Raw genomic sequence first — 25,636 nt, 5'->3', positions numbered from 1 at the left:
TATATGACGTAGTTTTCTTATTTTGATGGAATCCAGTATCTCCCTGCTGTTCTACAAACTACTCGGTGGTGCTGTCTTGATACTGTCTGGTGACTTCCGACAGACATTGTCGGTTTTTCCTCTTTTTACATATGAGGATGCATGTTTAAAACAATAATTTTTATGGCGAAATATCGAAACAGTTCGATTGACCATTAACATAAGGGTACAAATGCAAAATGGTCTATCGGAGCAAATTTTTTCAAACATTTGCTGGATATTTAAAAAGGTAAAATAAAACTGCATCCAAATATACAATGCATCAAACTTCCAGAGATTTTCTGCACTTTTGTTAAGACCAAACATAATTGTAGTGTCTTCCCGGCTATACTGAATAATTACTTGAATCAAAATTGGCTCAATGAACGCGCCATTTTGGTGGAAAATAATATTGATATTGACTAAATTAACTTCCAGGTTTAAAAGCGGTTACCAGGTGATCTGATATCTTTTAAATAAATTGACAGTATTGTTAATGAAGACAAAGCTATAAATTATCCAACAGAATTTTTAAATTCTCTGTTAAAGTCTGCCAAAGGTTTGTCAAAAAATAAGAATTTCATTCAAGAGTAAAGTACTCTCATATTTCACAATATCGAAAATTATTATGATGAAAAGTTGTTTGGAATTAAAAATTAACGTGCCATTATGTCCTTCTAATTAAAAAAAAATGCAAATTTTTCTCAAATTACCAATACCAAACATCTTACATTTTTATTTATTATAAATATGACAATTCTTTAATCATTAATTAAACGAAAAAATATTTTGTTTCTCGTAAAAATCTCTGCACGGTCTAAAACCTAAGATGCATCAGATATCACATTCTATCAATTTTATACGAAGTATGAAGTATGTCAAAAAATATTAATTTAACTCAGGAGTAAAGTACCTTTATTTTTCACAATATTAAAAATTGTTATTATGAAAAGTTGTTCAGAATTAAAAACTATATTTTGATATGTAACTACATTCTTCCAATTGAATTTTTTTTTATTTTCAAGATTCATGGTTTTTGACGTACCTCGTATGAGAATAAATAAATGTATTATCTGATAATTGCATCTTAGGTTATAGACCATGCAGAACTTTTTATGAAGAATAACTTTTTTCGTAAAATTAATAATAAAACAATTATCATACTCGTAGTTGTAATAAACAAAAATTATGTTGGGTATCGGTAATAAGAAAAATTTACAAACATTTTTTTTTTCAATTAGTAGGATGTAATTGCATATTAAAACATAGTTTTAATTCCAAACAACTTTTCATAATGACAATTATTTTCGATATTGTGAAATATAAAGGTACTTTACTCTTGAGTGAAATTTATATTTTTTGACAAACCTATTTTTCTATTACACTATGAATACTTAAAATGTATGTCAATTAAATACTTACTTCTTTTGCCACATTACTAGTTTATCATTTTCGAGATCACTCATATCAATCTTTTTTAGTTCTGCCTCTTGCGCTTGACTTAAGTGCAGAGTTGTGCTCTGAATATGTGCGTAGAACCACCCTCTCGAGGGATTATATGGGTCCAAATCAGTTTGAAAATATTTGTGGTGAAGCCTGTGCCATTGAACCCATTCGTATACGGAACCCTTAAATGGTCAATTTAAATATACTTAATCCCATATACAAATTTTAGAAATAAATAAGTTAAATAATGGTAAATTTTCTAAAAGGCAGGAAAAGAAAATTGGATAGAAAATTCGTAAAATTGGGAAAAGAAAATACCAAAAGGAAATCCTAAACAAAATTAAAATTGTTATTAGAATAAAAATGTTTAAAGGTTAAAAAAAAACAACAAAAATTAAATGATGGATTCGACCGTTTCTTAATGGAAATTCATTTTATCTAACAATAAAACACTGAAAACTGTTGTTTTTAAAATTTCAAGAAAATTTAGTATAATTTATAACCATTACAACGGTTTCAGCAGAGTGCCTTTCTCAAGTGATCTCTTTTTGGCACGCATTTATATTTTATAGTCTTTAACTGAATAAGTTGTGGAGGAGAGGGAAGGGTTTGTCTCAAGTCTCAAGGACATTAGTCCTTGATGTTCTCCATCTTGCATCTACGTCATATATCTGTACTTCTAGCTCTGTCATATAGGTTTTACTACTAATTTTTCCGAAGTGTTTTATTTCTTATATTTCGAACATCCTTTTTGTCCTCTCTGTGTCAGGTCTTGTTTCTGCCAGGTATGCCAATGGTCTGATGACTGTTTTATAAATTCTGCCTGATTTCTTAAGATATTTTTATTTCTACATATTGTTTAATTCAGGTAACCTGCGGCTCTGTTTGCTCTATTTACTTGATCTTCCATATCTGTATCGAGCTTTCCGTCACCTAAAACTTTGTTGTTCTTCTGCTAGTGTTACAATTTCATTTAATTTATTTTTATTACTTTGAGTGTTAATTTTAGTGTTGTGTTTAATAAAGTATTTGTTCTGAAATTTTCTAGCTTTGATTTGTTTCTCTTTTTCTTTCACCTAGGTATATTCTTTATGTATACTGTATAATTTATATTTTTATTTGGACAAAAAGAAACATGTGCACCAAGTTTTAAGACTTTAAGACTATTCCTTCAAGAGTTATCGCACATACAGACAACGAAATGATTTAATCTGTCGGATTCTTAGTGAAGGGGTTAACATGTAATTAGATTAAATGCTCCATAATTTATGAACAAATACACAACAACCAAAAAAAAAACAAGATTTAAGATGACTAAATAAGTAGAAAGTTGAAATACTTACAGTTCCAGAAAGGGTTTGACAAAATATAAGAAAACCTCTGAGAATACCATCAGCGCTGTAAGTATTATGTGCCCATAGCCTATGTGCCCCAGCTGTAACACCCAGTTGTCCTAGTAGCACTAAAGCTAGCACTGAAAAATAGATTATAAATACAGTATGTATATTTATCTAGATATATATATATATATATATATATATATATATATATATATATATATATATATATATATATATATATTGATATGATTAGTGTTTAAAGAAAATAATTTATAAATTATATACTACATAATATTAGATATGAAAAGTATTTGGTTATTTTAATAAGTTATATACTAGAGAATTTTATAAAAATTATTTATGTGAGGGCATTTTTAAGAAATTAGCATATAAAAAGTATTTTTTTTATATAATTATAATGTTGTAAAATATATTTAAGTGAGCCATGTGACTAGGCAACCAGATATACATACTCTCCAAGTGACATTTTAAATAATTAGGAATATAAAGTGGGGTTATAATAATAATGTTAGTTTAAAATTAAAATGTTTAATTTATATATATTTACTGATTTAAATGTTTATTCTGATCTGAAAAGCCTAAATGTCAACAAAATTATTAATAGAAAAGTATGGAATTCTCTAGATCACCGGAGATGGCCTTGTTTGCGAAATGGTTTGTTCCAGAAAATTCAGACATGTATTTAATAGAACAAATGGAACATGATTTCTTACCAGATGGTTCTGGAACATCCAAAAAGATATAAATACCCGGTGATTTGGATTCAGAAAGTCAGTCAGTCAGTCAGAAAGTTTTAGTAAGAAAGTCAGAAAGTTTAGTAAGAAAGTTCATTCAGTTAGTCAATCAGTTATGAGTTTTTTAGTATGAAAATTAGTTAGAGGCAATCAATCAGTTACAATTGTTCAATATAGTGAGTTAAATCAATATTAAGAAACAGTATAAAGAAAATAATATTGAAGATTAAAAATTATGTTATGTATACATGATAATTGGATAATGGAAGAAGTATTAATTGAATATTAAAATTAAATAATATATTTGGTGATTGGATATTGGTATATTGAAAAGAAGAATAAAAATAAATGCTCTTTGCTGGTTTGCTTGGTGGTTGATAAATACTGGTGAAGAAAAATATCTTAAATTGGTGGAAGCTAATAATTGGAAAAAGTAATTTCACAAAAACAAGGATAACCGAAGCTGAGAAGAAGACATTTGAGTGGTGATTATAATCTATATAGTGGAAAACAGTTCATTTAGGCTTTCAGTGACAGAAAGGTACAAAATTTTGTTAATATAATTTAGTTAGTGTCATAACAATTTTAATTTTGTAGATAGTTTGTTTAAATTTTACATTGTCTATAGAATTTAATTAGTTTCATAAGAATTTCAATTTAAAGATAGTTTATTTTAAATTTACATTGGCTAGGTTAGACATATATGTGTGTTTCATAATAGATATAATAAAGATAATTTAAAAAAGTACTTACAAACTAATTCTTTGAGAACCGCGATAAAAACCCTATATATTATATTATTAAAAATACTCATTGCTCATCATTCAAACAAACAATACATCATAACAATATATATATATATATATATATATATATATATATATATATATATATATATATATATATATAGTAAACTCTTAAATATTGGGGAAATCTGCAAGAAATACTCTAATGTGTATCAATTGTTTCGCCGAACGTTTTCGCCAAAGAGAATTAATTTGGCTTCTTCAGGGCTGAAAGAGAATAAATTATAATTAGCTACCATATATTATCTATTAAAACATTATTGATCTTACCGTAACTTAGAATTGTAGAGTTAGAATATTAAAAAACTTTGCTAGTAACATAGTGGTGTTTTTTTGTTACTATGTGCAAAAAAAGTTTTTTATAAGGATTGAAATGTATGGTAGCTTCGAACTTGACACGTAAAGGCTTACCCAAGGTTAATCGAAAAACCCAATGCAACTACATTTAAAAGGAGGTAATTCTTTGAATTGTCAGCAATAACTAAATTTTTGATTTTTAGATAGTTAAAAGTGAGGTTCTGTTTAAGCCAGAACGCAAGCGCTGACAACTTCATTATTAGTTCGTATGAATCTTTATGTCGTTAAGGTTCATTGGTAAAAAACGAATGAATTTAAATCCCAGTAAAGGGAAATATTATTTTCATTTTCTTTATTTAATTATATTATATTGTTCATGTATTATTGAATCTTATTGATTAATTGAAAATTAATTATAAAGGTATGTTAGTTGTTAATGGATATATCAGTCAAGTTAGTAATCTGTGATATAGTATTGTTCTTGGTATCTGATTTAAGTAACAGGTGGTATATATCGCTTAGATTCTTGATGTCACTCTTAACATTAATGGAGAAATCGTTAAGGAAAATATAAGACATTTCAATGAACTCTCTTTTAGATTTATTGTTCTCACGGTGGAGAATTGTGGTGTTAGTATAGTCCATGAGATGACCAGTGGAATGGACATGTTTGGCTAATGCACAACGGTCAGGGTGAAGTCGAGAATCACTTTTGTGTAGTGTAATACGTGATTTCAATAATTGAGATGTTTGACCGATGTAGGAATTGTTGCAAGAGAGACATGGAATGTTGTAGACAATATTACTAAGCCTATCTATGGGAGTCTTATCTTTTATCTTAGAATAAAGATTATTAATTGTTAGGGCTGATCTACAAGCTACATTAAGTTTAATGTTGTTATTATTATTGCCAAAGCTATTTTCAACACTTTTCAGAATCCTTGTTAACCCCGGAGTGATATCTCTGAAATATGGTAATGAAAAAATATTTGTTTATAGGAGTATCCGAGACTGGGTTCCCACTTAAGACATCAGGATCAGCATTGTTAGTCGCGAACAATGCGATATTCTAACTCTACAATTCTAAGTTACGGTAAGATCAATAATGTTTTAATAGATAATATATGGTAGCTAATTATAATTTATTCTCTTTCAGCCCTGAAGAAGCCAAATTAATTCTCTTTGGCGAAAACGTTCGGCGAAACAATTGATACACATTAGAGTATTTCTTGCAGATTTCCCCAATATTTAAGAGTTTACTATTTAACTAATCTGCAAAGATTAAATTCCTTTTCTTTTCCTTTCCTTTTTTTTTTTTTTTTTTTTCTTTTCTTTTCTTTTCTATATATATATATATATATATATATATATATATATATATATATATATATATATATATATATATAGACATATCTAGATAAATATACATACTATCTATACTGTAAATATATATATATATATATATATATATATATATATATATATCTATATATATATATATATATATATATATATCTATATATATATATATATATATATATATATATATATATATATATAGACATAGACATAGAGTGTTTTTAAATGTATTTGTACGCCATTTTTTGTAATCTTCAAATTGTTTTACAGTTTGCTCCTGATGAAGCTATCAAATACATAGCGAAATATTGAGTATTTTAGAAAAAAGATTTTTATTAGAGACCATTTTATCCGATAATTCCAACGTATTTATATATGTATGTATGTATATATATATATATATATATATATATATATATATATATATATATATATATATATATATATATGTATTTATATATATATGTATATATAGGATGGTGAATCGTTAATGATGTGACTGGCTATAGGAAACTCAACAGGAAATTCTAAATTGTTGAATTCCTGCTTCCCTAATTAGTATACACCAAAAGTCATGGGAAACTATTTGTAGAGGACTTAAATCTGTATCGAAAACAAATGTTAAATGTTGGGTTTGGTCATATTGATGTTTCTGGTATTTGTCAATATTTGAATTGTCAAGATTTTTAATTTGTGATTTATTATTTAAAAAACAATAAAGGTAATTAAAAAATTTACTCAGTTGAGGAAAAAATTCCAATAATAAAAATGTTTTATTCAGCCAATAGTGCGCGAAGTGTAAGTTCTTTATTTAGCGTAAGACATCCCAATAGACCAATTCCAAAATTTTGAAAATTGTGGACCCGTGATTTCTGATTATAACTGTACAAACAATATTGCTGAGTTCGCAAGAAATAAATCAAAATGAAATAAATGTATTAACAGCAGTTATAGAGAATCCTAGAATCAGTTCTCAGATCATTATAGACCAGATTAATATTTATAATTCCACGGCCTTAAAAATTTTGTAAAGGAACAAATCTCATTCATATTAATTTCAATGTCATCAAGAACTAAGAGAAGGAGATACTGAGAGACAAGCAGACTTTTGTTATGAAATTTTAGAGAGGGCTGACAGAAAATTTTTAAAAAACATTTTGTTTCATGATGAATGTACATTTACATTAAATAATGAACTAAATGTTCAAAATTATAGGATTTGGTCGACATGAAAGGCTAAGGATATTATTGTAAGCCATACCCAACATCTTCGAAAAATAAATGTCTGGGACTATGTACCGGGAATTGCAGAAGTAGCTCCAGATGAAGAAAAAATTTGGTTTCAAATGCCCTGTGCACTATAACGGGAAGGTTAAGGAATTGCTTAAAAAGATCTTTAATATTTGTTTGATTTTACCTAACTGTAACATTAGGTGGCCTCTGAGATGGACTCCAAACAATTATTTTATCTGGGAGCATCTAAAATCAAAAATCTATTTTGACCAAAAATTTACGGATATTGAAGCATTAAAAATATGAATTATTAAAAAGTGTGCAAAAATAACGCCACGCGTTCTGGCTAATGTCAGACGAGAATTTTACAATCGATTGGGATACTGTTTAGTACAAAATGGCAGATTGTTTAGTTTTATCTTTAGAAATTATCAAAAATTATTTTTAGGAATATAGTAAAAGGATCATAGTAAAAGTATATTGAATTGGCGTGTAACCTGATATTAAATCGGAATGTATTAAAATATCTTACATTAAATAAAGATTAAGTGCTCGCACTATTGCCTGAGTACAACATTATTGCTATTGTTCGTCCACTGAGTATAATTCAATAACTTTATTGCTTTGCAAATAATACAATTTATTGTTTACAAAGTAATATTTATTGTTTAGTAGTAGTATTTAGTAAAATTAATTGTTTAGAATTATTTCATCATAAAATAAAAATATTGACAATTTAAATATTGTCAAACATCTTACATCAATATGATCAAACGGAGCACTTCACATTCTTGCACTATGTGTGGCCCGACTTTTAGGGGTGGCCTGAAAAATGTTTTACATTTTTGCAACATTTTGTTTTTAATACAGATTTCATAAGAACATAAGAGCAAAAGAATTTAGTATGCCAATCACATCTCACAAAACTAAAACAATAGTAATCAGCAAAGAACCAACCAGATGTAAAATAGAAAATGATGGCATCAGTATTGAACAAGTGGAAATAACATATCTTGGAATTAGACTGTCCAGCTATGATGACCTGGACAAAGAAGTAAGAGATCAAGTACAATTAGCAAATAGACTGGAAGGGTGCCTTACCACTATATGGCCAAACAGACACATTAACACTGAGATGAAATCAAGATTTAATGAAGCCCGTGTAAGACCAATAATGACACGATACTGCCGAAACACAGAGAATGCTGAAAACGGCAGAGATGAGAGTAATGAGAAGAATTACAGGAAATACGCTGTGAGATCGAAAGAGAAGTGAAGACATTAGAAGAAAATGAGTACAGTGTATAAATGAATGGACACAAAATAGAAAAAAGAATGGAATAACCGCATAAGCAGAATGGAGGAGACGACCGAGGAAGTATCGGACGACCGCGCAAAGAAAGAGTGACAACCTTTCATAGGGGTATTAATCCGCTAATGAACAAGTAGATTTGTTTAAAAAAGTAAAAATTAGAAAAATAAGAAGGAGACAAATAATTTCTTATGACTTTAAATGTAAAATAATAGAGATAAAACATAATAAAAATAGAAATAAATTTAGAAAAACTTGGAATATAGACACACATAAACTAAAATCTAATACAGAACAATATAAAAGCAAGTTAAAATCCGCGAAATTATTAAATCTAGATAAACTTAGCTTTAATGAAATCAATGAAGTCATAACAAAAGAACTATTAAATGCAGGCTCAGAAGTGACAACCGCTAACAAAAAATGAAAATTAAAAATAATCACAAAACATGCTGAAGCAAAGAAAATATCTTCTGAGACAAAACAAAAGAGACACTGCAGAATTTAAGGAACTTAATCGAGTAATAAGAAAACGGAAAAAAGAGGACATTAAAAAACATCAAAAAGACCGTATAGAACAAGTCATAGAGAAAAACCAAAGTCTCATATGCACCAAAGCGAAACTAGGAAGAAAAACATAATAACCATTAAAAATGAACAAGGACAACTAGAAAAAAGTAAATCTGATATAGCAAACTCAATTGAAAAGTTCTACGCCGATCTGTCTCGTTCCAGAAACGATCCCCCTAACTCCTCAAAGCAAAACTTAAAAAGGCAGATAACAAATGTCAACTCAGAAAGTGATGTCCGAAATAAGCCATGAAGAAATAGAAAGAGCAGTAAAAGAAATAACAGGGAATAAAGCTCCTGGAAGCGATGGAATCCTAGCAGAAATGCTAAAGGAAGGCAGAGAAGAAGCCATCACATATCTAAAAATACTATTTAATAAATGTCTATTTGAAGACAACATACCCGAACAATGGAATACTGCTAAAACAATACTAATACACAAAAAGGGAGAGACCACAGACCTGAAAAATTATCGACTAATTTCACTTCTTTCACAATTTTACAAAACCTTTACAAAGATTATTACAAACAGATTAACAATTAAATTTGACGGATATCAACCAGTAGAACAAGCCGGATTTATAAAAGGGTACAGCACCTGTGACTATCTATATACTTTAAAAATCCTAATAGAAAAGACTAACGAATACAATCTCCCATTATGTCTGGCTTTTATAGATTATGAAAAAGCTTTTGATAGCGTAGAACTGTGGGCAATAGAAGAAGCATTAGTCAACAGCCGGATCGCCTACAGGTACAGAATATTAATACATAATATTTACGAACAAGCTGAAATGACAGTGACGTTGGGTAATGGAATCGAAACAAGACCAGTAAAAATCAACCGAGACGTAAGACAAGGAAATACAATATCTCCAAAATTTGTTACAGCTGCCCTAGAAGATATCTTAAGTCAATAGACTGAGAAAATAAGGGAATCCCTATTAGCGGAAGATACTTGATGCACTGAATATGATGATTGAGAAGCTACACACAGAATCCCTAAAGAAAGGACTGAAAATGAATTTCAGCAAAACTAAACTAATGTCAAACAAAGATGACAAACCTATGACAAACATCCAAGGGACAGAGATAGAACACGTAGATGAATATACATGTCTGGATCAAAATGTCAAGGTTAGCAAAGAAAATCAGACTACCGAAATAAGTAGACGTGTAAAAATGGGATGGGCAGCATTCGGAAGACTCTTATACCATCTTATACGTACTTAAAAATCAAAATATACCTCAAAGACTGCAAATCAAAGTGTTTCTACCTGTACTTACATATGGAGCTTAAACCTGGACATTCACTAAAATAAATATGAAGAAGATCAGAAAAACAAAAAAAAGAGAGCTATGAAACGACAAATGCTGAGTATCTCACTCAAAGACCATAAAACTAATGAAGACATTCGTTATAGAACAAAAGTAAAAGATACTGTCGAACAGCATCTTTTAATTTTGTTCCATGCGAAATGGAAATGGGCTGGACATAATGAACGTCTTAAGGATGGCCGATGGAATAAAGAAATCGGGAATTGGCAGCCATATGAAGCCAAAAGACCACAAGGAAGACCGCAAATGCGCTGGAGCGACGATATTAAAAGAACTGCAGGACCGATGTGGAAACGGCTTACAAACAACAGAGATGAATGACGAGAATTAGGAGACGCCTATATTCGGCAATCCGAATAGAGAGAAGGTCTCAAAAAAAATTAGAGAAGGAGGAATTCAACAATTTAGAATTTCAAATTTAGTTTTCTATAGCTCGCTTGATCATTCACCACTCGGTGTATATATAGAATATTAATATGATGATGATGACGATAGTGTGTTTCGCATGGAAACTAGTCGTTTTGCCACAGATTTGTGAATGATTTATGTTATGTTTATGAATTAAAACTTGATTAATATTAATATGAGAATACATATTTTGCATAATAGGTACTCCATTTCATTTCTCAAATCTGAACACTCATAAAAGTTAATATTGACAAGATAACAAAATCGTATAGGTCACAAGAAAAAATATAACACTATATTAGGGAAGTGATCAAAGTGAGAGACGGTACAGAGCAAATAACAAGACAAACAGATATTTGAAGATCACACTATATGATAAGCGATTTTATCAGGATATAATATAGTGGCGACTTAAAGAAATACAATAAATCATAAAAATAACCAATAGAAACCGGTGGTAGAAATAAAGTTATGTGTACTTACAAAAACAAGCACCAATGTGCAATATTAATTTATTTGTAGCTGATGATAATGTAAATATATTTTCTAATGACTAAACAAACTATGACTATACAAATGTTTTAAGCGAATTTAGGTAACTTCTACCATTATCAAGTATAGTTGCCTCCATATTTCTATCGCCTTCTGTTGAAAAAAGTGGCGGCATAAATAGCAATGTGTAAAATTTGTAAAGTCAAAGAGCAGAGAAATCTGATTTTGAAAAAAAAAACAAAACGTTATATTTATTTATTTTTTAAATGGCATTTTCTATTAGCGTTTAACTATGACACAGAATAATAAAACAATCAGAATGCCCACTCTGTTTGTCGAGATACGTACGCGCATCTCGTTCGCGCAGACGGAATCAGCCATGTTTTAACCGGAACCAGTGTTGTTCAATGAAATTTTATCTTATATGAGGGATTAGTGTTATATATAAATAATATAAATATATTATTCATAATTCATATTATATTGTATATATATATATATATATATATATACACAACGCAAAAGTCTAGGGATATTTTTATAAATAGACGTATTTTGTTTATCTGTAATCAACTTAAAAAAAGTAATACAAAATTTGTAGTTTAAATTGTTGTTTAATATGTTAAAAACTATAAATTGAAAAAAACACAGATAATTGGAGCAAAAAAAAATATATCGCAAATCACCCATGTTTCACATACCACCATAAAATGTCAAAAATACGAAATATAAACTTAATATATAGTATGGCCACCACGTTGGTTTATCACAGCTCTATATCTACTGTTCATGCTCCGAATTACATTGTTACTGTCTGCTTGAGGTAGTTGTGTCCATTGTTCTCTCAGAAGCTCTTTTAATTGAAACTCATTGTAGATATTGCCCATATGTGGAGTAATTCTTCGTTGGAGCATGTCCCATACATGCTCAATTGGATTGAAGTCCGGTAATTGTGCTGGCCACGGCAATACATCAATACCCTCGTTATCCAACCAGTTTGTTACAATATGCGCAACATGTGGTCGAGCGTTATCATGCATAAAGTAAAAATTTTCTACAACAGCAGCAGCAAACGGGGGCACAACAGGTTCAAGAATAGTGTCCAAATATTGCTAACTTGTGAGAAAGCCACGTGGGAAAATGAGGTAAGTTCTTCCATCAATCATCATTCCACCCCATACCATTAATGTACCACCTCTGTATGCATACACTTCTTGAAGATGTAGTAATCGTTCTTCATATCCGGGTCGTCTCCAAACTCTTGTCCGACGAGAATCTGGATGAAATCCATATCTAGACTCGTCACTAAACAAAACTGTGGCCCAGTCATTGTCAGTCCAATTCTGAAACTCTTGACACCAGGTTAATCTTGCAGCGCGATTGCCTCTAGATAGAGGTGGACATCTCAGTGGTCGCCGTCTACGAGGATTGGCTTCATGGAGACGATTCCTCACAGTACTGCTACTAATTGTTACATTATGTGCAAGCTGTAATTCACTAACCAGCTCAGGTGCTGTGATTGTTGGCTGCCTTCTGGCATTTAAAATTAAATATCGGTCTTGAGCGACGGTTGTAGAGCGACCACGTCCTAGATGTTGCTCGGCTGGACTCCTAGTGTCTCTAAACCGACGCCACAAACGACTTACGACGCTTTGGGAGACACCCAGCTGGTCAGCAACTTGAGTTTGTCGCATACCAGCTTGAAGGAGGCCCACGGCTCTATTCATCTCTTCCAACGTTAAATGTTGTCGTTTCATGGTAAAAAGACAATACCTTTAACTCACCTATTAAGCAAGAATGGTATAAAGTGACTAAAATTAAAAATAAACAAAACATAAAAATGCCGATTTTTTGTCCCTTATAAAAAACATTCTAAAACACGTATTGTTATTAGTTTTACAATTTTTTTTTGATAAGAAGTGAGTATCTGTATCAACAATTATAGTACAAGCAAATTTATATGGTCATGAAATTTCTGTCATTGGTATTGTCAAATTATTAAAATATCCTTAGACTTTTGCGTTGTATATATATATATATATATATATATATATATATATATATATATATATATTATATAATATATATATATATATATATATATATATATATATATATATATATATATATATATATATATATATATATATATTATATAATATAAAAAAAATTTTATATTAATATTAAATTGATTTTTAAAATTACGATTTATAAATTTTAAAGTAGATAATAGTCATACTCGTGTCATACAACTTTAATAAAAGTGGAAAATTTTGACCAGTATGTATAAAAAAATTTACAGTTCTGTCGTAGCTTGTCACAAATTTCTCAATCCGAGTTCTGTTTAAAATATGGCGATCGCGTGCTGACAAACTTCAAAGGCGGCATCTGAGAGTGGGCATTATGATTATTATTTATTCTGTGACTATTGACGTCACATAAATAAAAATGCAAAAACTATTTTACATTTAAACAAATAATATTGTTTTAAACAAAAATTAAAAATTTTTAATGAAACAGTAATCACATTAGCGTACCTTGTCTAAAATATCAATTCTGCAAACGAGCTCTTATCATTCTCACTATCCAACAGATCAATATTAAATTGTCCACTGTTTAAAGTTAATTATAATAGTCTTCTGAATTCATTTCATTCAAAAATAAAGTGGTAACGCCAAAACAATATGTTTTGAAACGTCATGTTCTGTTGCAATCGTGTCCAGTCATTGTCCAGTATATATCGTTTGTGATAAGTTTTAGTACGAAGCACTTCAAGTAATTGTTTCTTATTATAGTTCTTTTCCAAATGCAAATCATGATTTGAGAGGAAATCTTGTAGTTCCTGTTTTGAAGGCGAGCTGTTCGGAATTTTTTTAGGAGTCTTGAGTGATAGCTGGCATTGTCCATAATTATCACACTACTGAGTATTCTATTAGAAAGTTATGTATTCTTAAACCACTCTTCGAATATAATAATAGAATTCATATTCTGATGATAATCTACACTCCATTCTATTTTTTCTTTTTTTTCTTTTTCGCAAAGCTTAAACACATTTGGCACTCAACCATTTGAAGATACACAGTGCACTATAATCATTCAAGAACCTTTATTTGGAGGTACCGTTCGCGTCATAAAAAACTGGTACAACTCTTATAACCAAAAATCGTGTTTTTTAAGTTGTGTACGTTGATCTTGTCACATGTCACATGTGTCATTCTAATTTCTAGGGCACCGTTGCCAGTTCAACGAAAATATTATATGAAACCAGCTAAAAGCAGGGCTGTGCGACAGACCGCCAGTTTTAAGTGTACTAAAAACTAAAACATAATCGAGCATTCTCGATCAGTCAATTACATTAAATTTGTTTAAACATGCATCCTAAAAAATTCCCATATTAATTTTGTAATTTTCCATCATCTCAATTAAGTACCCATACATTGATTTGTATCTTATTATAATTTATGAAAATATTTCAATTCAAAAATAATGATAGATAATCGATCTAGACATAACTTTAAATTATTATAATAAAACATTTCAGTCGGATATTGGATTGTAACTATCATGTTTTGAAAAGCGTTTTTTCCCCCCGGATATTTTATAGTTTATAATACGTAGGATAAAGTATAATATTTTTTATCGTTCTTGTACTAAATAATCAATTAATCTTGGTAGTTTGCCTGTTACTAAACTTATTAACACAAAATACAGTTAGTGTTCGGTAGGCAATTGAAGTATAAAATTACAGTAGACGCATTCAAATATTCCCTGTGCCAATACCATAGGTTTAAAGATCCTTTAAACATTTTGGATGTTAACTCAACCCTATCTCTGGTTATTAAATTAATTAGATACGGTTTTTTGTTGTTAATGATAAAAATAATACCTATCTACATTACAATACAATTACAATAATACATTTTTGAACGTTATTTTTTTTTTTTTAGATTTAGTGCAATTCCGTTATCTGTAACGGCAACAACGAATTGATTCACGAACCATTTTGTCCAGTCTGATTACAGGTTTACCAGTGTACCAGTTTTATATGACGGGAAGTGAACATCTTACATGCGTGTCATACTACGTCTCGTCTAAATGATAAATTGTGCGGCTTTGGTCTCGATGAATTTTTTCTACATAATGTAACTGCAATGTACTTACTATACTCTTACTTTTCTTAATAGCCATTCATTTATTAACCAGTTTGTATTTCAATCAAAGTTTTTTCAACTGTCTGCGTAAAGTAGTTTTATGGCAAGTTTTTCCCATCGCAACAAGCTTGTTGTATACATAATATCAATTATTTGTATTACATTTTTTTCCATATAACTCGTAAACCAAATTTCTTATACATTTAGCAAACACAATATTAGAATGTTTAGATTTTTTTAAGCATCCGATCTTGTTTTTTCCTTTTTTAACACCACTCTTTATAATCTCGCGCATGGTAGAATACGTAATTCCTGCTAGAAAGGTCGCTTATTTATGATACTGGCTTTACAACTATTTTCAGGATCATTTTGCAAATTTCCAATCTCAGTGTCGTTGTTTTTATATCGAATATTACCTCAAAATAAGGTTCAAAAGGTCGCCCAGGAAAAAAGTTGTTAAAATTATTTTAGAACCAATTTTTTTAAACAAATTGTAACAATAGATTATTTGCATTCGGACATTTTTTTTTTTAATTTCTTGGATCATTTTGAGCATAATAGTTCTTTTGTAATTTGTCTGTAAACTTGATCGTTATCGAGTTATAAACAATTTAAGAAGAAAAGAAAACGGCAGTTCGGCCCTGATAACCATCAAATCTACCACGTTACCAGCTGTCCTGAAATACAGGTCATTTTAAATGGTAAAAACAAACCATAATTTAATATTTTATATCTCTACTACAAATTTAAGTGCATTAGTTAGTGCTGACAATATTATCTCAAATGAGTAGCACTTCTTTTCGTATTATTTTTGTAACAACAACAAAATAATCTTTAAATAATACCTACGTAAAGAGATAACAAAAATTCCAGTTGAGTCTTGACCAGTTTTTTGGACCGGCCACAGGATCGGCTTAACTTGTGATCAAGAAAATTAATAAAATGACTTCATACAACAATAATACTACTCACAACTCCACTAAACACAGTTACTCAGATGTCGTAAATTATTTTAAACATCCAACAAAACAACAAGCAATAGTCATTTCCAGCATTGAAGGTACAAAAATCCATGATTACGTTGTAGCTGTTGGATCACTAGTGGGTCCAATTAATGTACTTTTTGCGTCCAGAATTGCTAACAATAGGATATGCATATACCTCTCTTCAAAAAATACTGTTGATGCTCTTCTTCATTCTTATAAATATATCGAAATAAATGGATGTCAAGTCGAAGTAAGAAGATTAATTTCTCCAGCCCAGAGACTTCTAATATCTAATGCATGTCCTACAATCCCGAACGAAATAATTGAACAAGAAGTACAAAAACTTGGTATTCACACTGTATCCAAAATTACTTTTCTTCGAGTAGGTATGTCTGAAAGTGAGTACAGTCATGTTCTGAGCTTTAGAAGGCAATCATTCATTACACCCCTGAAAAATATGTCTATTCCTGACTCTTTTACCATAACTCATGATAATACTTCCTACCGGGTATTTCTTTTCATAGACGAATTCAATTGCTCCAAATGTAAAACCATTGGTCATCAAGAATCAGAATGCGCTCTCATTTCAAACCAACCTAATTCAACCACCCTCTTAGCTTCAACCCAAACCACATTATCATTATCTAAACCTCATGAACCTAATGATACCCCTTCAATCCCCTCTCAGATACAACTCAAACCACATCGTCATTATCTAAACCTAATGAACCTAATGATAAAATATATCAATCTACGGAAACCGACCTCATCCAAAACATATCTAAAGATAATCCAAACACTTCGTCTTCCTCTTCCAAAACAACATCACCAGCTGTAAATAACACTGAAAATACTAGGAAATCGACCTCATCCAAAACATGTCTAAAGATAATCCAAACACTTCGTCTGCTTCTTCCAAAACAACAGCACCAGCTGTAAATAACACTGAAAATACTACGTCACCAGAAACACCAATAAACTTAAATAATGCAGTCAATTCTAAACAGATAAAAAGACATAACATATCATCTCCTGAAATTAACGAAGACAACCCAAAAACCGACTCATATAAACCAAAAAAGAAACCCAAAACCTCTTCCAAAACCTCCCGCGAAGATGTCATTCACTCTCTAGAATCCATCAAAGACAAAATTGAAAATAGATCACCTCTATTTATACTAAATTTCAATGAAATATGTGATTTTATGGAAAATTTTTGAAACTCTCATAACCCTGAATTAATTTCTAAAGATTATTCCAATGAACCAGAGGAACTAATTCAGATCCTTAATTTTATTTATTGTTACACACAAAATTCTAGGTTAAGAAATAATATCACCCGACTAGACAAAAAAATAAACCCTAACCCTTCTTCAGCTGACGAAACTGACGAATCATCACTGATTGAGGGATAATCAAGGGATGATTTTCATTAAACACTTGTACTCCGAAGTGATATCTCATTATCCTAATTATCTCCAAATTTTCAGTGATGCCTCTAAAGCTCATGACGGACACGCTGCTGCATACTAGTGTAAATACACTACTCACACTATATCCATACCTTCAAACTGCTGCATCCTCACAGGCGAGACCACAGCAATTTTGGAAGCCTTAATTTTCTTCAAAACGCGTAGTAAGAATAAATGTGTCATCATCTCTGACTCATTAAATGCCCTATCAGGTGTAAAATAAATATACCCTACAAATCCAATATTTCAAGCTATAAAAAATGAGCTAAATATAATTCAATCAACTCAAAAAGAAGTAGCATTTATCTGGGTACCGTCGCATGTAGGAATAGCTGGAAATGAGAAACGACAACCTAGAAAACACAAGTCGAATAAACTCACAATACACAACCAAATCAAGAAATTACCCATACTCCGATCTCAAAAATCTAATTAAAGACCACTGTATGAACATATGGCAAGAATACTGGAAAGATTCAGGAACCAAACTATATGAGATTTATCCCCTTGTGAAGATCATCTCGAATCATCCATCCAATAGAAGGGACCAAGTAATAACTAACCGACTAAGAATTGGACACACTGCACTGACCCATAAATTCTTAATCAACAAAGAATCTTCTCCAACCTGCAGAAACTGTTCTCTCCCATTGACGGTAAAGTATATTCTGATTGACTGTCGGTATCACGAAGAAACAAGAAGAAATATGGAATCTCAGATGACATCAAAACCACTTTAACCATAAACACTGACCATGTAAAAAATTATTTAAATCATTTACGGTTATATACATATATTTAATGTAAATAAAATGAACTCTTGTGTACGTTACTCCACTAATAACCCTGCGTGGTTGATGTGGATTATATGTTTTTTTCTAAATAAAAAAAAGAAAAGAAAACTCAAAATTACGATTTTCAAGACTCCAAAACACGAGTAAAAAATATTATTTTTGAATTCACCAAGGATCTAAATTCAAGTTCAAACCTTGTTCTATAATTTTCAAATAAGTATTTTGGGCTTATTTCATTGTAATTCATTGTTTTTTAATGTTAAATAAAGAGCTTATGAAAGGACGAGCTCTCGGGCTGTGGCGTGTATAAGCGATAGAAACAAGATCTATGGCACACATTTTAACTGATTTGAATTATCGTACTCGAAAACGATCAACTTTAGAGAAAACTTACAACAGACCTTTTCTGTTCATAATGATTTAAAAAAACTAACAAATTTATTGTTATAATTTGTTAAAAAAAACTTGTTTAAAAAAATTTTAAAAACTTTTCGCTTGGGCGACATCTTGAACCTTATTTTAGAGTATCTTATGCAAAAAAATCTCATTGAAATATTTTTCTGAACGAACCCGAGATCTTGTCTACGACTACTATCACTTGGGTGTTCTTGCTCCCATGGACGAAAAACTGTTGAATTAAATTTTTCCCATGATCTAAATATTTTCTATATACACAGATAAACAGTTTCAAAAAACAAACAACAAAAAAAATACTACAATTATAACGACCACCTCAAAAAAACAAAATTTCAACGCAACTGAAAATTGAAGAAATGCACAGTCCAGTCCAGTCCATCCCAGCCAAAGTCCAGTCCCTTTAAAGATAAGCACGGTATTTTAACAATCGCATTACTTACTGTAAATCAGTAATTTTAGTACTTAAGGTAAACAGTTGCATATTAGTACAATTAAAATTATTAGACGATAAATATTACTACACTGAACCTCTCAAAAAAATCCTACGAACAAGCTTAATTTTGCCAGGAATATTAATTTTGGGACCCCACAAAAGATGCAAAAAAGTTTACCACTTTTACACCCGGGCTTCCCCCTAAAATCTTCCTCGCAGGGAGTAAAACCGCAAAAAAAATCGATTTATTCTCGGCAAAATACAAAAACTGCATACGAAAGCTGCATTCTTTACCTTTAAAACAGATCTTAATTTTTGTCGATAGAACACTTGGATCAAAAGATATGGAATTTTTACCGTCAAGTTGATACAAATTTTATTGAACATTGATTTCGCGCACGTGACACATGCAAAATCGACGGTCACTTCAAGCGTTGTTTCTAAGAGAACGGTTTATTCTACACAAAAAATGCTTATAAACGGTTTTGTTTAAAATTATCTCAGCTACAATTTTTATTTGAAATTTTTTTCACGGTGTACAGATTCTTGGTAAATCGATTTTTTTACGTTTTTACCCTCCTGCGAGGGGCGTTTTAGAAGGAAGCCCAGTGGTAAAAGTGCTAAACTTTTTTGCATCTTTTTAAAGGTCTCAAAATAATATTCTCTGCAAAAATTCAGCTTGTTCGTATGATTTTAAGGGGTCAACTCTCTGACGACTGGAATATAAGCAATAGAAATTAAACTTTTTTTCTGCTTTTAAGGACAAAACATCAAGTTCATTCGGAACCGAATTCAAAATTATTCATCTCATTTTTTATGGTAAAAAAATATTTTAATTTGTCTGGATTAAAGGTGGTATTTGAATTTGAACGGACGATAGATAGATGGAGGCAACTTTACACTAAAGTGCCTTCAAAATCTTGCCCAGATCATACTTTTATTAAGAGTAAAAACAATAAAAGAAAATGTTTGGAGGAAATGGCTAATTATATAGGTAAAGGATTCGACGAATAATGCAAAAACATGCGATTATCAACAAAACTAAAAATAAAAAGTAACAAACAACGATATAAGAAGTCAATATAAACTTTGTGATATAATTGCACAATTGGAGAAGATAAACTTAGATTTGATAAATTTGGACAAATTCAAAAAAATAATTGTGGACACCACTAAGTCAACCAAACAAGTAGATGTTAGAGCAATTACATCATACCATACAAGAATAGGAGTGGAGAAAGTGAAGATGATATGGAGAAATGAATAAATGGCAACAAAAATTAGGGTGAGAATACACAAGGCCTGTCTAAGACATATCATTAACGGTACTGAAATTTCAGATGAAATAAATAATTAGGTACACTTTAAAATCAGCAAGGAATGGAGACTTTGAAAAAGACAGAGGAAACAATTTCTAGAGACATATATAATAAAGAACTTTCTACTATGGTCGCACAAAAATATTGCGTCCGAGTATATTAATACGAATAGCTCTCAAACACTAGCCCAGGAGCCCTCAAATGTAAAATGAACAAACAACAGATTAAATAAATAAAACAGGAAACCTAGATATGCCACTATTATATTACCATTAGTGATATTTTAAAAATTTTACGAAATTACAATAAGTATTTACAAATTTCGCGGCGGTATATTCTTTTAAAATATACTTACTGAAGAAAAGCGTCTTCCATTGTAAATCATACAAAATAAAATGAATCGCGCATAGGGACATTAGGGTGATCTGCAACTGGAACAACACCTTCATCCAGTTCACATCCCGGGTTTTCGACAGCTTAGCGTCCTCCTCCTTCACCACGGTTTGGGTTACGGTAGTCGACATGGTCTTATTCTTAAAGGCGCTTTTCGGGAACTGAACAGCTCATACCAACCACGCAGCTTGTATCGAGCATTCGTAAAAAGTGTTTATAAGCTTTCAAAATTTCAACGCAATTGAATGGTAATTAAATGGAAATTTCGACAAAATCAAGGACGCAATGCAGGAAGCTCGCTTGTATAAGTTCAAAGAGGTTGGTCACTCACATAAACGTATTTTGTTAACAACAACTACTTACTCTGTTATTGTCAGCAAAGACAGTAATTTAAAACATATACAAAACCGTAATTAGAAAGCACTATAGGAAGAGTTGCAAATCATTTTATTACTAATACTTTATAGGTTTCAAATATTTTATTAGTATTTATCATACAGGATGGATCAATTACATAAATTAGATTAATTAGTATGGTTCTGAGACTATTTTCTTAAAAAATGCAATTACTAGTTTTATTGGGAATAAGCCACAATTTAAGTTTAAATAAGTTTATTTTAGACGTTTCGATTTCCACTTCGGAAATAATTTTTAAAATACAAAACATTAATAAATTAAACACATTTTGTTTTTTGTTACTTGGTGAAAAATTAATAAAAGTCCCAACATAATTGTATAATGCAGTAGTTAAGAGATGTGGCTATATCGGAGAATGCTTAAGATCCCGTGGACTGACCGAGTCACAAATGAGGAGGTCCTCAGAAGAATGAATAAGAATCGGAAGTACTGACCACCATCAAATCTCGAAAGTTACAGTTCTTCGGACATATTATGCGAAATGAATCCAAATATACTCTCCTTCAATCCGTCCAGCAAGAAAAAATATTTGGAAAACGAGGTCCAAGAAAAAGAAGAACATCTTAGTTAAAGAACCTCAGAATCTGGTTCAATACAACATATGTGCAGCTTTTTCGCGCTGTTGCAGATAAGATAAAGATTGCCATGATGATCGCCAACATTCGTAACGGATAGGCATATCAGGAAGAGAAGAAGAAGAGATATACCTTTAATCACACAAAAATCTAAAAGATCTGGTGTTTTATTTAGATCAGTAGGCCAATAAGTTAGTTCTCCTGTAAATATATATTGTAGGTTGTTTCCCATTATTGATTTCAGGAGTTGTCTACCCTGTGCTTTGTCATTTGGATGTTTTGTGTAGTTAACAATATATACTTCGTTAGGCCATTTGAGTTCGAGACGACTATTTCAAGTCTGTGTTGCATTAGTGCATTTTGGAAATCATAGTGGTACGGAGATTAAGTGTTTATTCTCTCCATTAGTTTTTCCATAAGGTTTTCAAGATTAGCAATTGTAGTCGTTTGACTATTTCCTGAATTTTTTGAGCGTAAGAAATACCAGAGATTACTAGTTGATTGCTAGTTTCCTTGGGGCCTGTTCTATGGGCCTCTGGTTTCTCCCTAAGCTGGGGAATTTTTCTTTTTGTATTTGTTTATATACGCTGCAGCCCTTATAGTTAGCTGGATGGCTTCCCATACTAAGTACACATTATATGTTATTGCTGCGTTCTTTGCGTGAAAAATTTAAAGTATGGTGATTACTTGAACACTTTACGCATCTTGTAGGCAGGTGGCAGATTTTTTTGTGTAGCTGTAGCGTTGGGAATTGACATTTAAAAATATAGTAGTATCTATTGTAATAGTGTTAATTGTCTACCTGTGTGACTCAAGGTACTATTGTCTCACTCTTAGACACATCATGTCTCAGTCTTGGACAAGCGTGTCCAACAGTGAGACAAAGTTGATTATTTAGAAAACGTCATTTTTTGGCGTATACAAAAAGAATATGTTCTTAATTTGCTGAACTATTAGGATTTTAAACTAGTGTTAAATATTATATAAAGCTTAGTCCATTTCAGATAAATAATTGATGAAATTTTGTAAATACAAATAAAATTGTCCCACTGGTGGGCACTTTGCCCTATTAGTGATTGGTCAGTTTTGCCCTAAATCTTGGTCGATATTATCCTACTTCTTCTTTGATTGAAAAACCAATTGAAAAATGTTGTTGATCTTATTATAAAGATTACTACTTAAAATCTTTAATAACGCTTAAGTGGTCTATATTCCCACACTCTCATCTACCACTCATTTTAGTAATGTTCCACAGAGACGGTTTATAATTTATTGTTATTTTCTGTTAGAAATGTATACAATATATAGTTTTCTTAAAGATACAATAGTGGGGTATTTTGCATTAGATTTCAATAGACAGTATTTGTTGGTAGAACGATAGTAGATAATTTGTTGGTAATATTATTCATTTGATTAGATATTTCACTGATGTTTGAAGAGAGCCTTTTTAACCTCATCTTAATCTCAGTTGAATTTGAGTCTTGGACTTAAACCTTGATAGCATCATCGGAACAGTAGAAAAAAACTAATGACATATTAAAAATCTGTCTTATAGATTTAAAACAATTTGCAGAATTCAGCAGGTTTTTATCCACATACATGTGGCTTCACTCTTGTACACATGGTAAATGCACTGACGATGGACTAGTAGGACTTATGTAAGTCCGAAAACGTTCTGTTGTGATGTATCCCGAAAGGATCTTTTTAATTATATACCTTTTATAAAGATTTTTAAATAAAACTGTTACGATAAATATACTGGCCTAAATTTTATGACTAACTATTCTGTTTTTGTTGTAGAAATTTCGGTGGAAGTCTAGAACCAATATTATGGTGAATGAGCCCGGCTAAGCTTCTCGATCTTTCGATGCAAGACAATGCGATCTTTCGATGCTGTTCTCGAATATCAGGATTGCTTATAAAATAACCGAACTTTGATTGAAGAGGGCAGTTAATTCTGAAGACCCGCGGCCGCGATATTTATTGTTACGCTCGCCTAAATAAATTATGTGTATTATTCGTTTAAATAAATTGATATAAATTATTGTGCCTTTTAATGAATTAAGATAAGAACAAGACATTATAAATTAAATAGACATAAATAAATATCATTTCATTGGTGTCGGAATAGTGGAATACGTAAAATAAATTGTGAAAATGGCTACGATTTATGAGCTCACAGTGACGAATTTAAGAAGACATCTCGAAGACAGAGAATTAGCTTCTACCGGAAAAAAGGCTGAGTTAGTCCAACGACTAAAGAACGCTTTGCTAGAAGAAGGTCTAGATCCAGAGACTTATATATTTGAAGATGCTGTCATCTCGTCGATTTCGAAATTGGAGAACAAAGTTTCTGACGATATTTCGAAAGTTTCTCCTGATGTAGCCAAAGTTTCTGGTGATGTAGCCAAAGTTTCTGGTGATGTAGCCAAAGTTTCCGGCGACATCGCATCATTGGAGAACAAAGTATCCGGCGACATCGCTTCTTTAGAAAGCAAAGTTTCTAACGAGATTTCTTCTCTGGAAAGCAAAGTTTCTGCTAACATCTCTAAAGTCACTTCAGAGATATCTGCTCTTGACGATAGAGTGTCTTCGTTAAAAAACCAAGTTGCTGCCGATATGTTGGCCTTCGAAGAAAAGATATGGAAAGAGATGGAAAGGAAGATGGAGGAAACAGGGACAGCAGAGAGAGGTAACAATCCGATTACAGTGGAGATAAAAGAAGACGAGACGAAATGTAAGTTGGAGACACGGCCGAAATTTGAAGGAAGTGGAGGTTCTATTCATGTTAAAGTCCCAACTTTCGATGGAAAATCGTCATGGAACAACTACATGAAACAGTTCGAATCAGCCGCAAGAGCAAATGGATGGTCTGAAAAAGAAAAGGCGGTAAACCTGACTATCGCTCTTCGAGGAGATGCCTTAGATGTGCTTCAGACCATAGCCGTAGAGGAGACCGATGATTTCGAACAACTGAAGAAGAGGTTAAATATGCGATATGGCCACGAACATTTGGAGCATGTATATCAGTCGCAGCTTAAAAATCGTAGACAGAAGAAAGATGAGGCTCTTCAAGAATATGAGGTAGATATTGCCAGATTAGTACGATATGCTTATCCAACAGCTCCCGAAGACATGATGGAAAAATTGGCCGTTCAAACGTTTATTGATGGTCTTCGTGATCATGAAATGCAGAGAACACTGCGATTAGCTCGTCACAAGACGCTGGTTGATGTCCTATCCGCCGCCCTCGAATACGAGTCAGCTACGCAGGCCTCTGGCGGGTACAGTAAAGTTAGGACTGT

The 25,636-nt window shown here is 31.3% G+C and overlaps 1 protein-coding gene across 1 annotated transcript in view; it reads right to left on the bottom strand.

Annotated features, from left to right (window-relative positions):
• LOC140450311 (acyl-CoA Delta-9 desaturase) overlaps positions 1 to 21,563 on the bottom strand; it is a 67,324-nt gene extending 45,761 nt beyond the window's left edge. Inside the window, exons 1-3 of the mRNA XM_072543868.1 lie at positions 21,302 to 21,563; positions 2,808 to 2,938; positions 1,441 to 1,646 (exon numbers count right to left, since the gene is read on the bottom strand). Of these exons, the coding sequence (XP_072399969.1) occupies positions 1,441 to 1,646; positions 2,808 to 2,938; positions 21,302 to 21,470 (506 nt within the window). The 5' untranslated portion in view covers positions 21,471 to 21,563. The remainder of the gene's footprint in view (positions 1 to 1,440; positions 1,647 to 2,807; positions 2,939 to 21,301) is intronic.
• Between the last annotated feature and the right edge of the window lie 4,073 nt (positions 21,564 to 25,636).

This window comes from Diabrotica undecimpunctata, chromosome 1 (assembly GCF_040954645.1).
Source record: "Diabrotica undecimpunctata isolate CICGRU chromosome 1, icDiaUnde3, whole genome shotgun sequence".
NCBI classification, from domain to species: domain Eukaryota; kingdom Metazoa; phylum Arthropoda; class Insecta; order Coleoptera; family Chrysomelidae; genus Diabrotica; species Diabrotica undecimpunctata.
The sequence above is the reverse complement of the archived record's forward strand: the minus strand, read 5'-3'. Positions and strand labels throughout refer to the sequence as shown.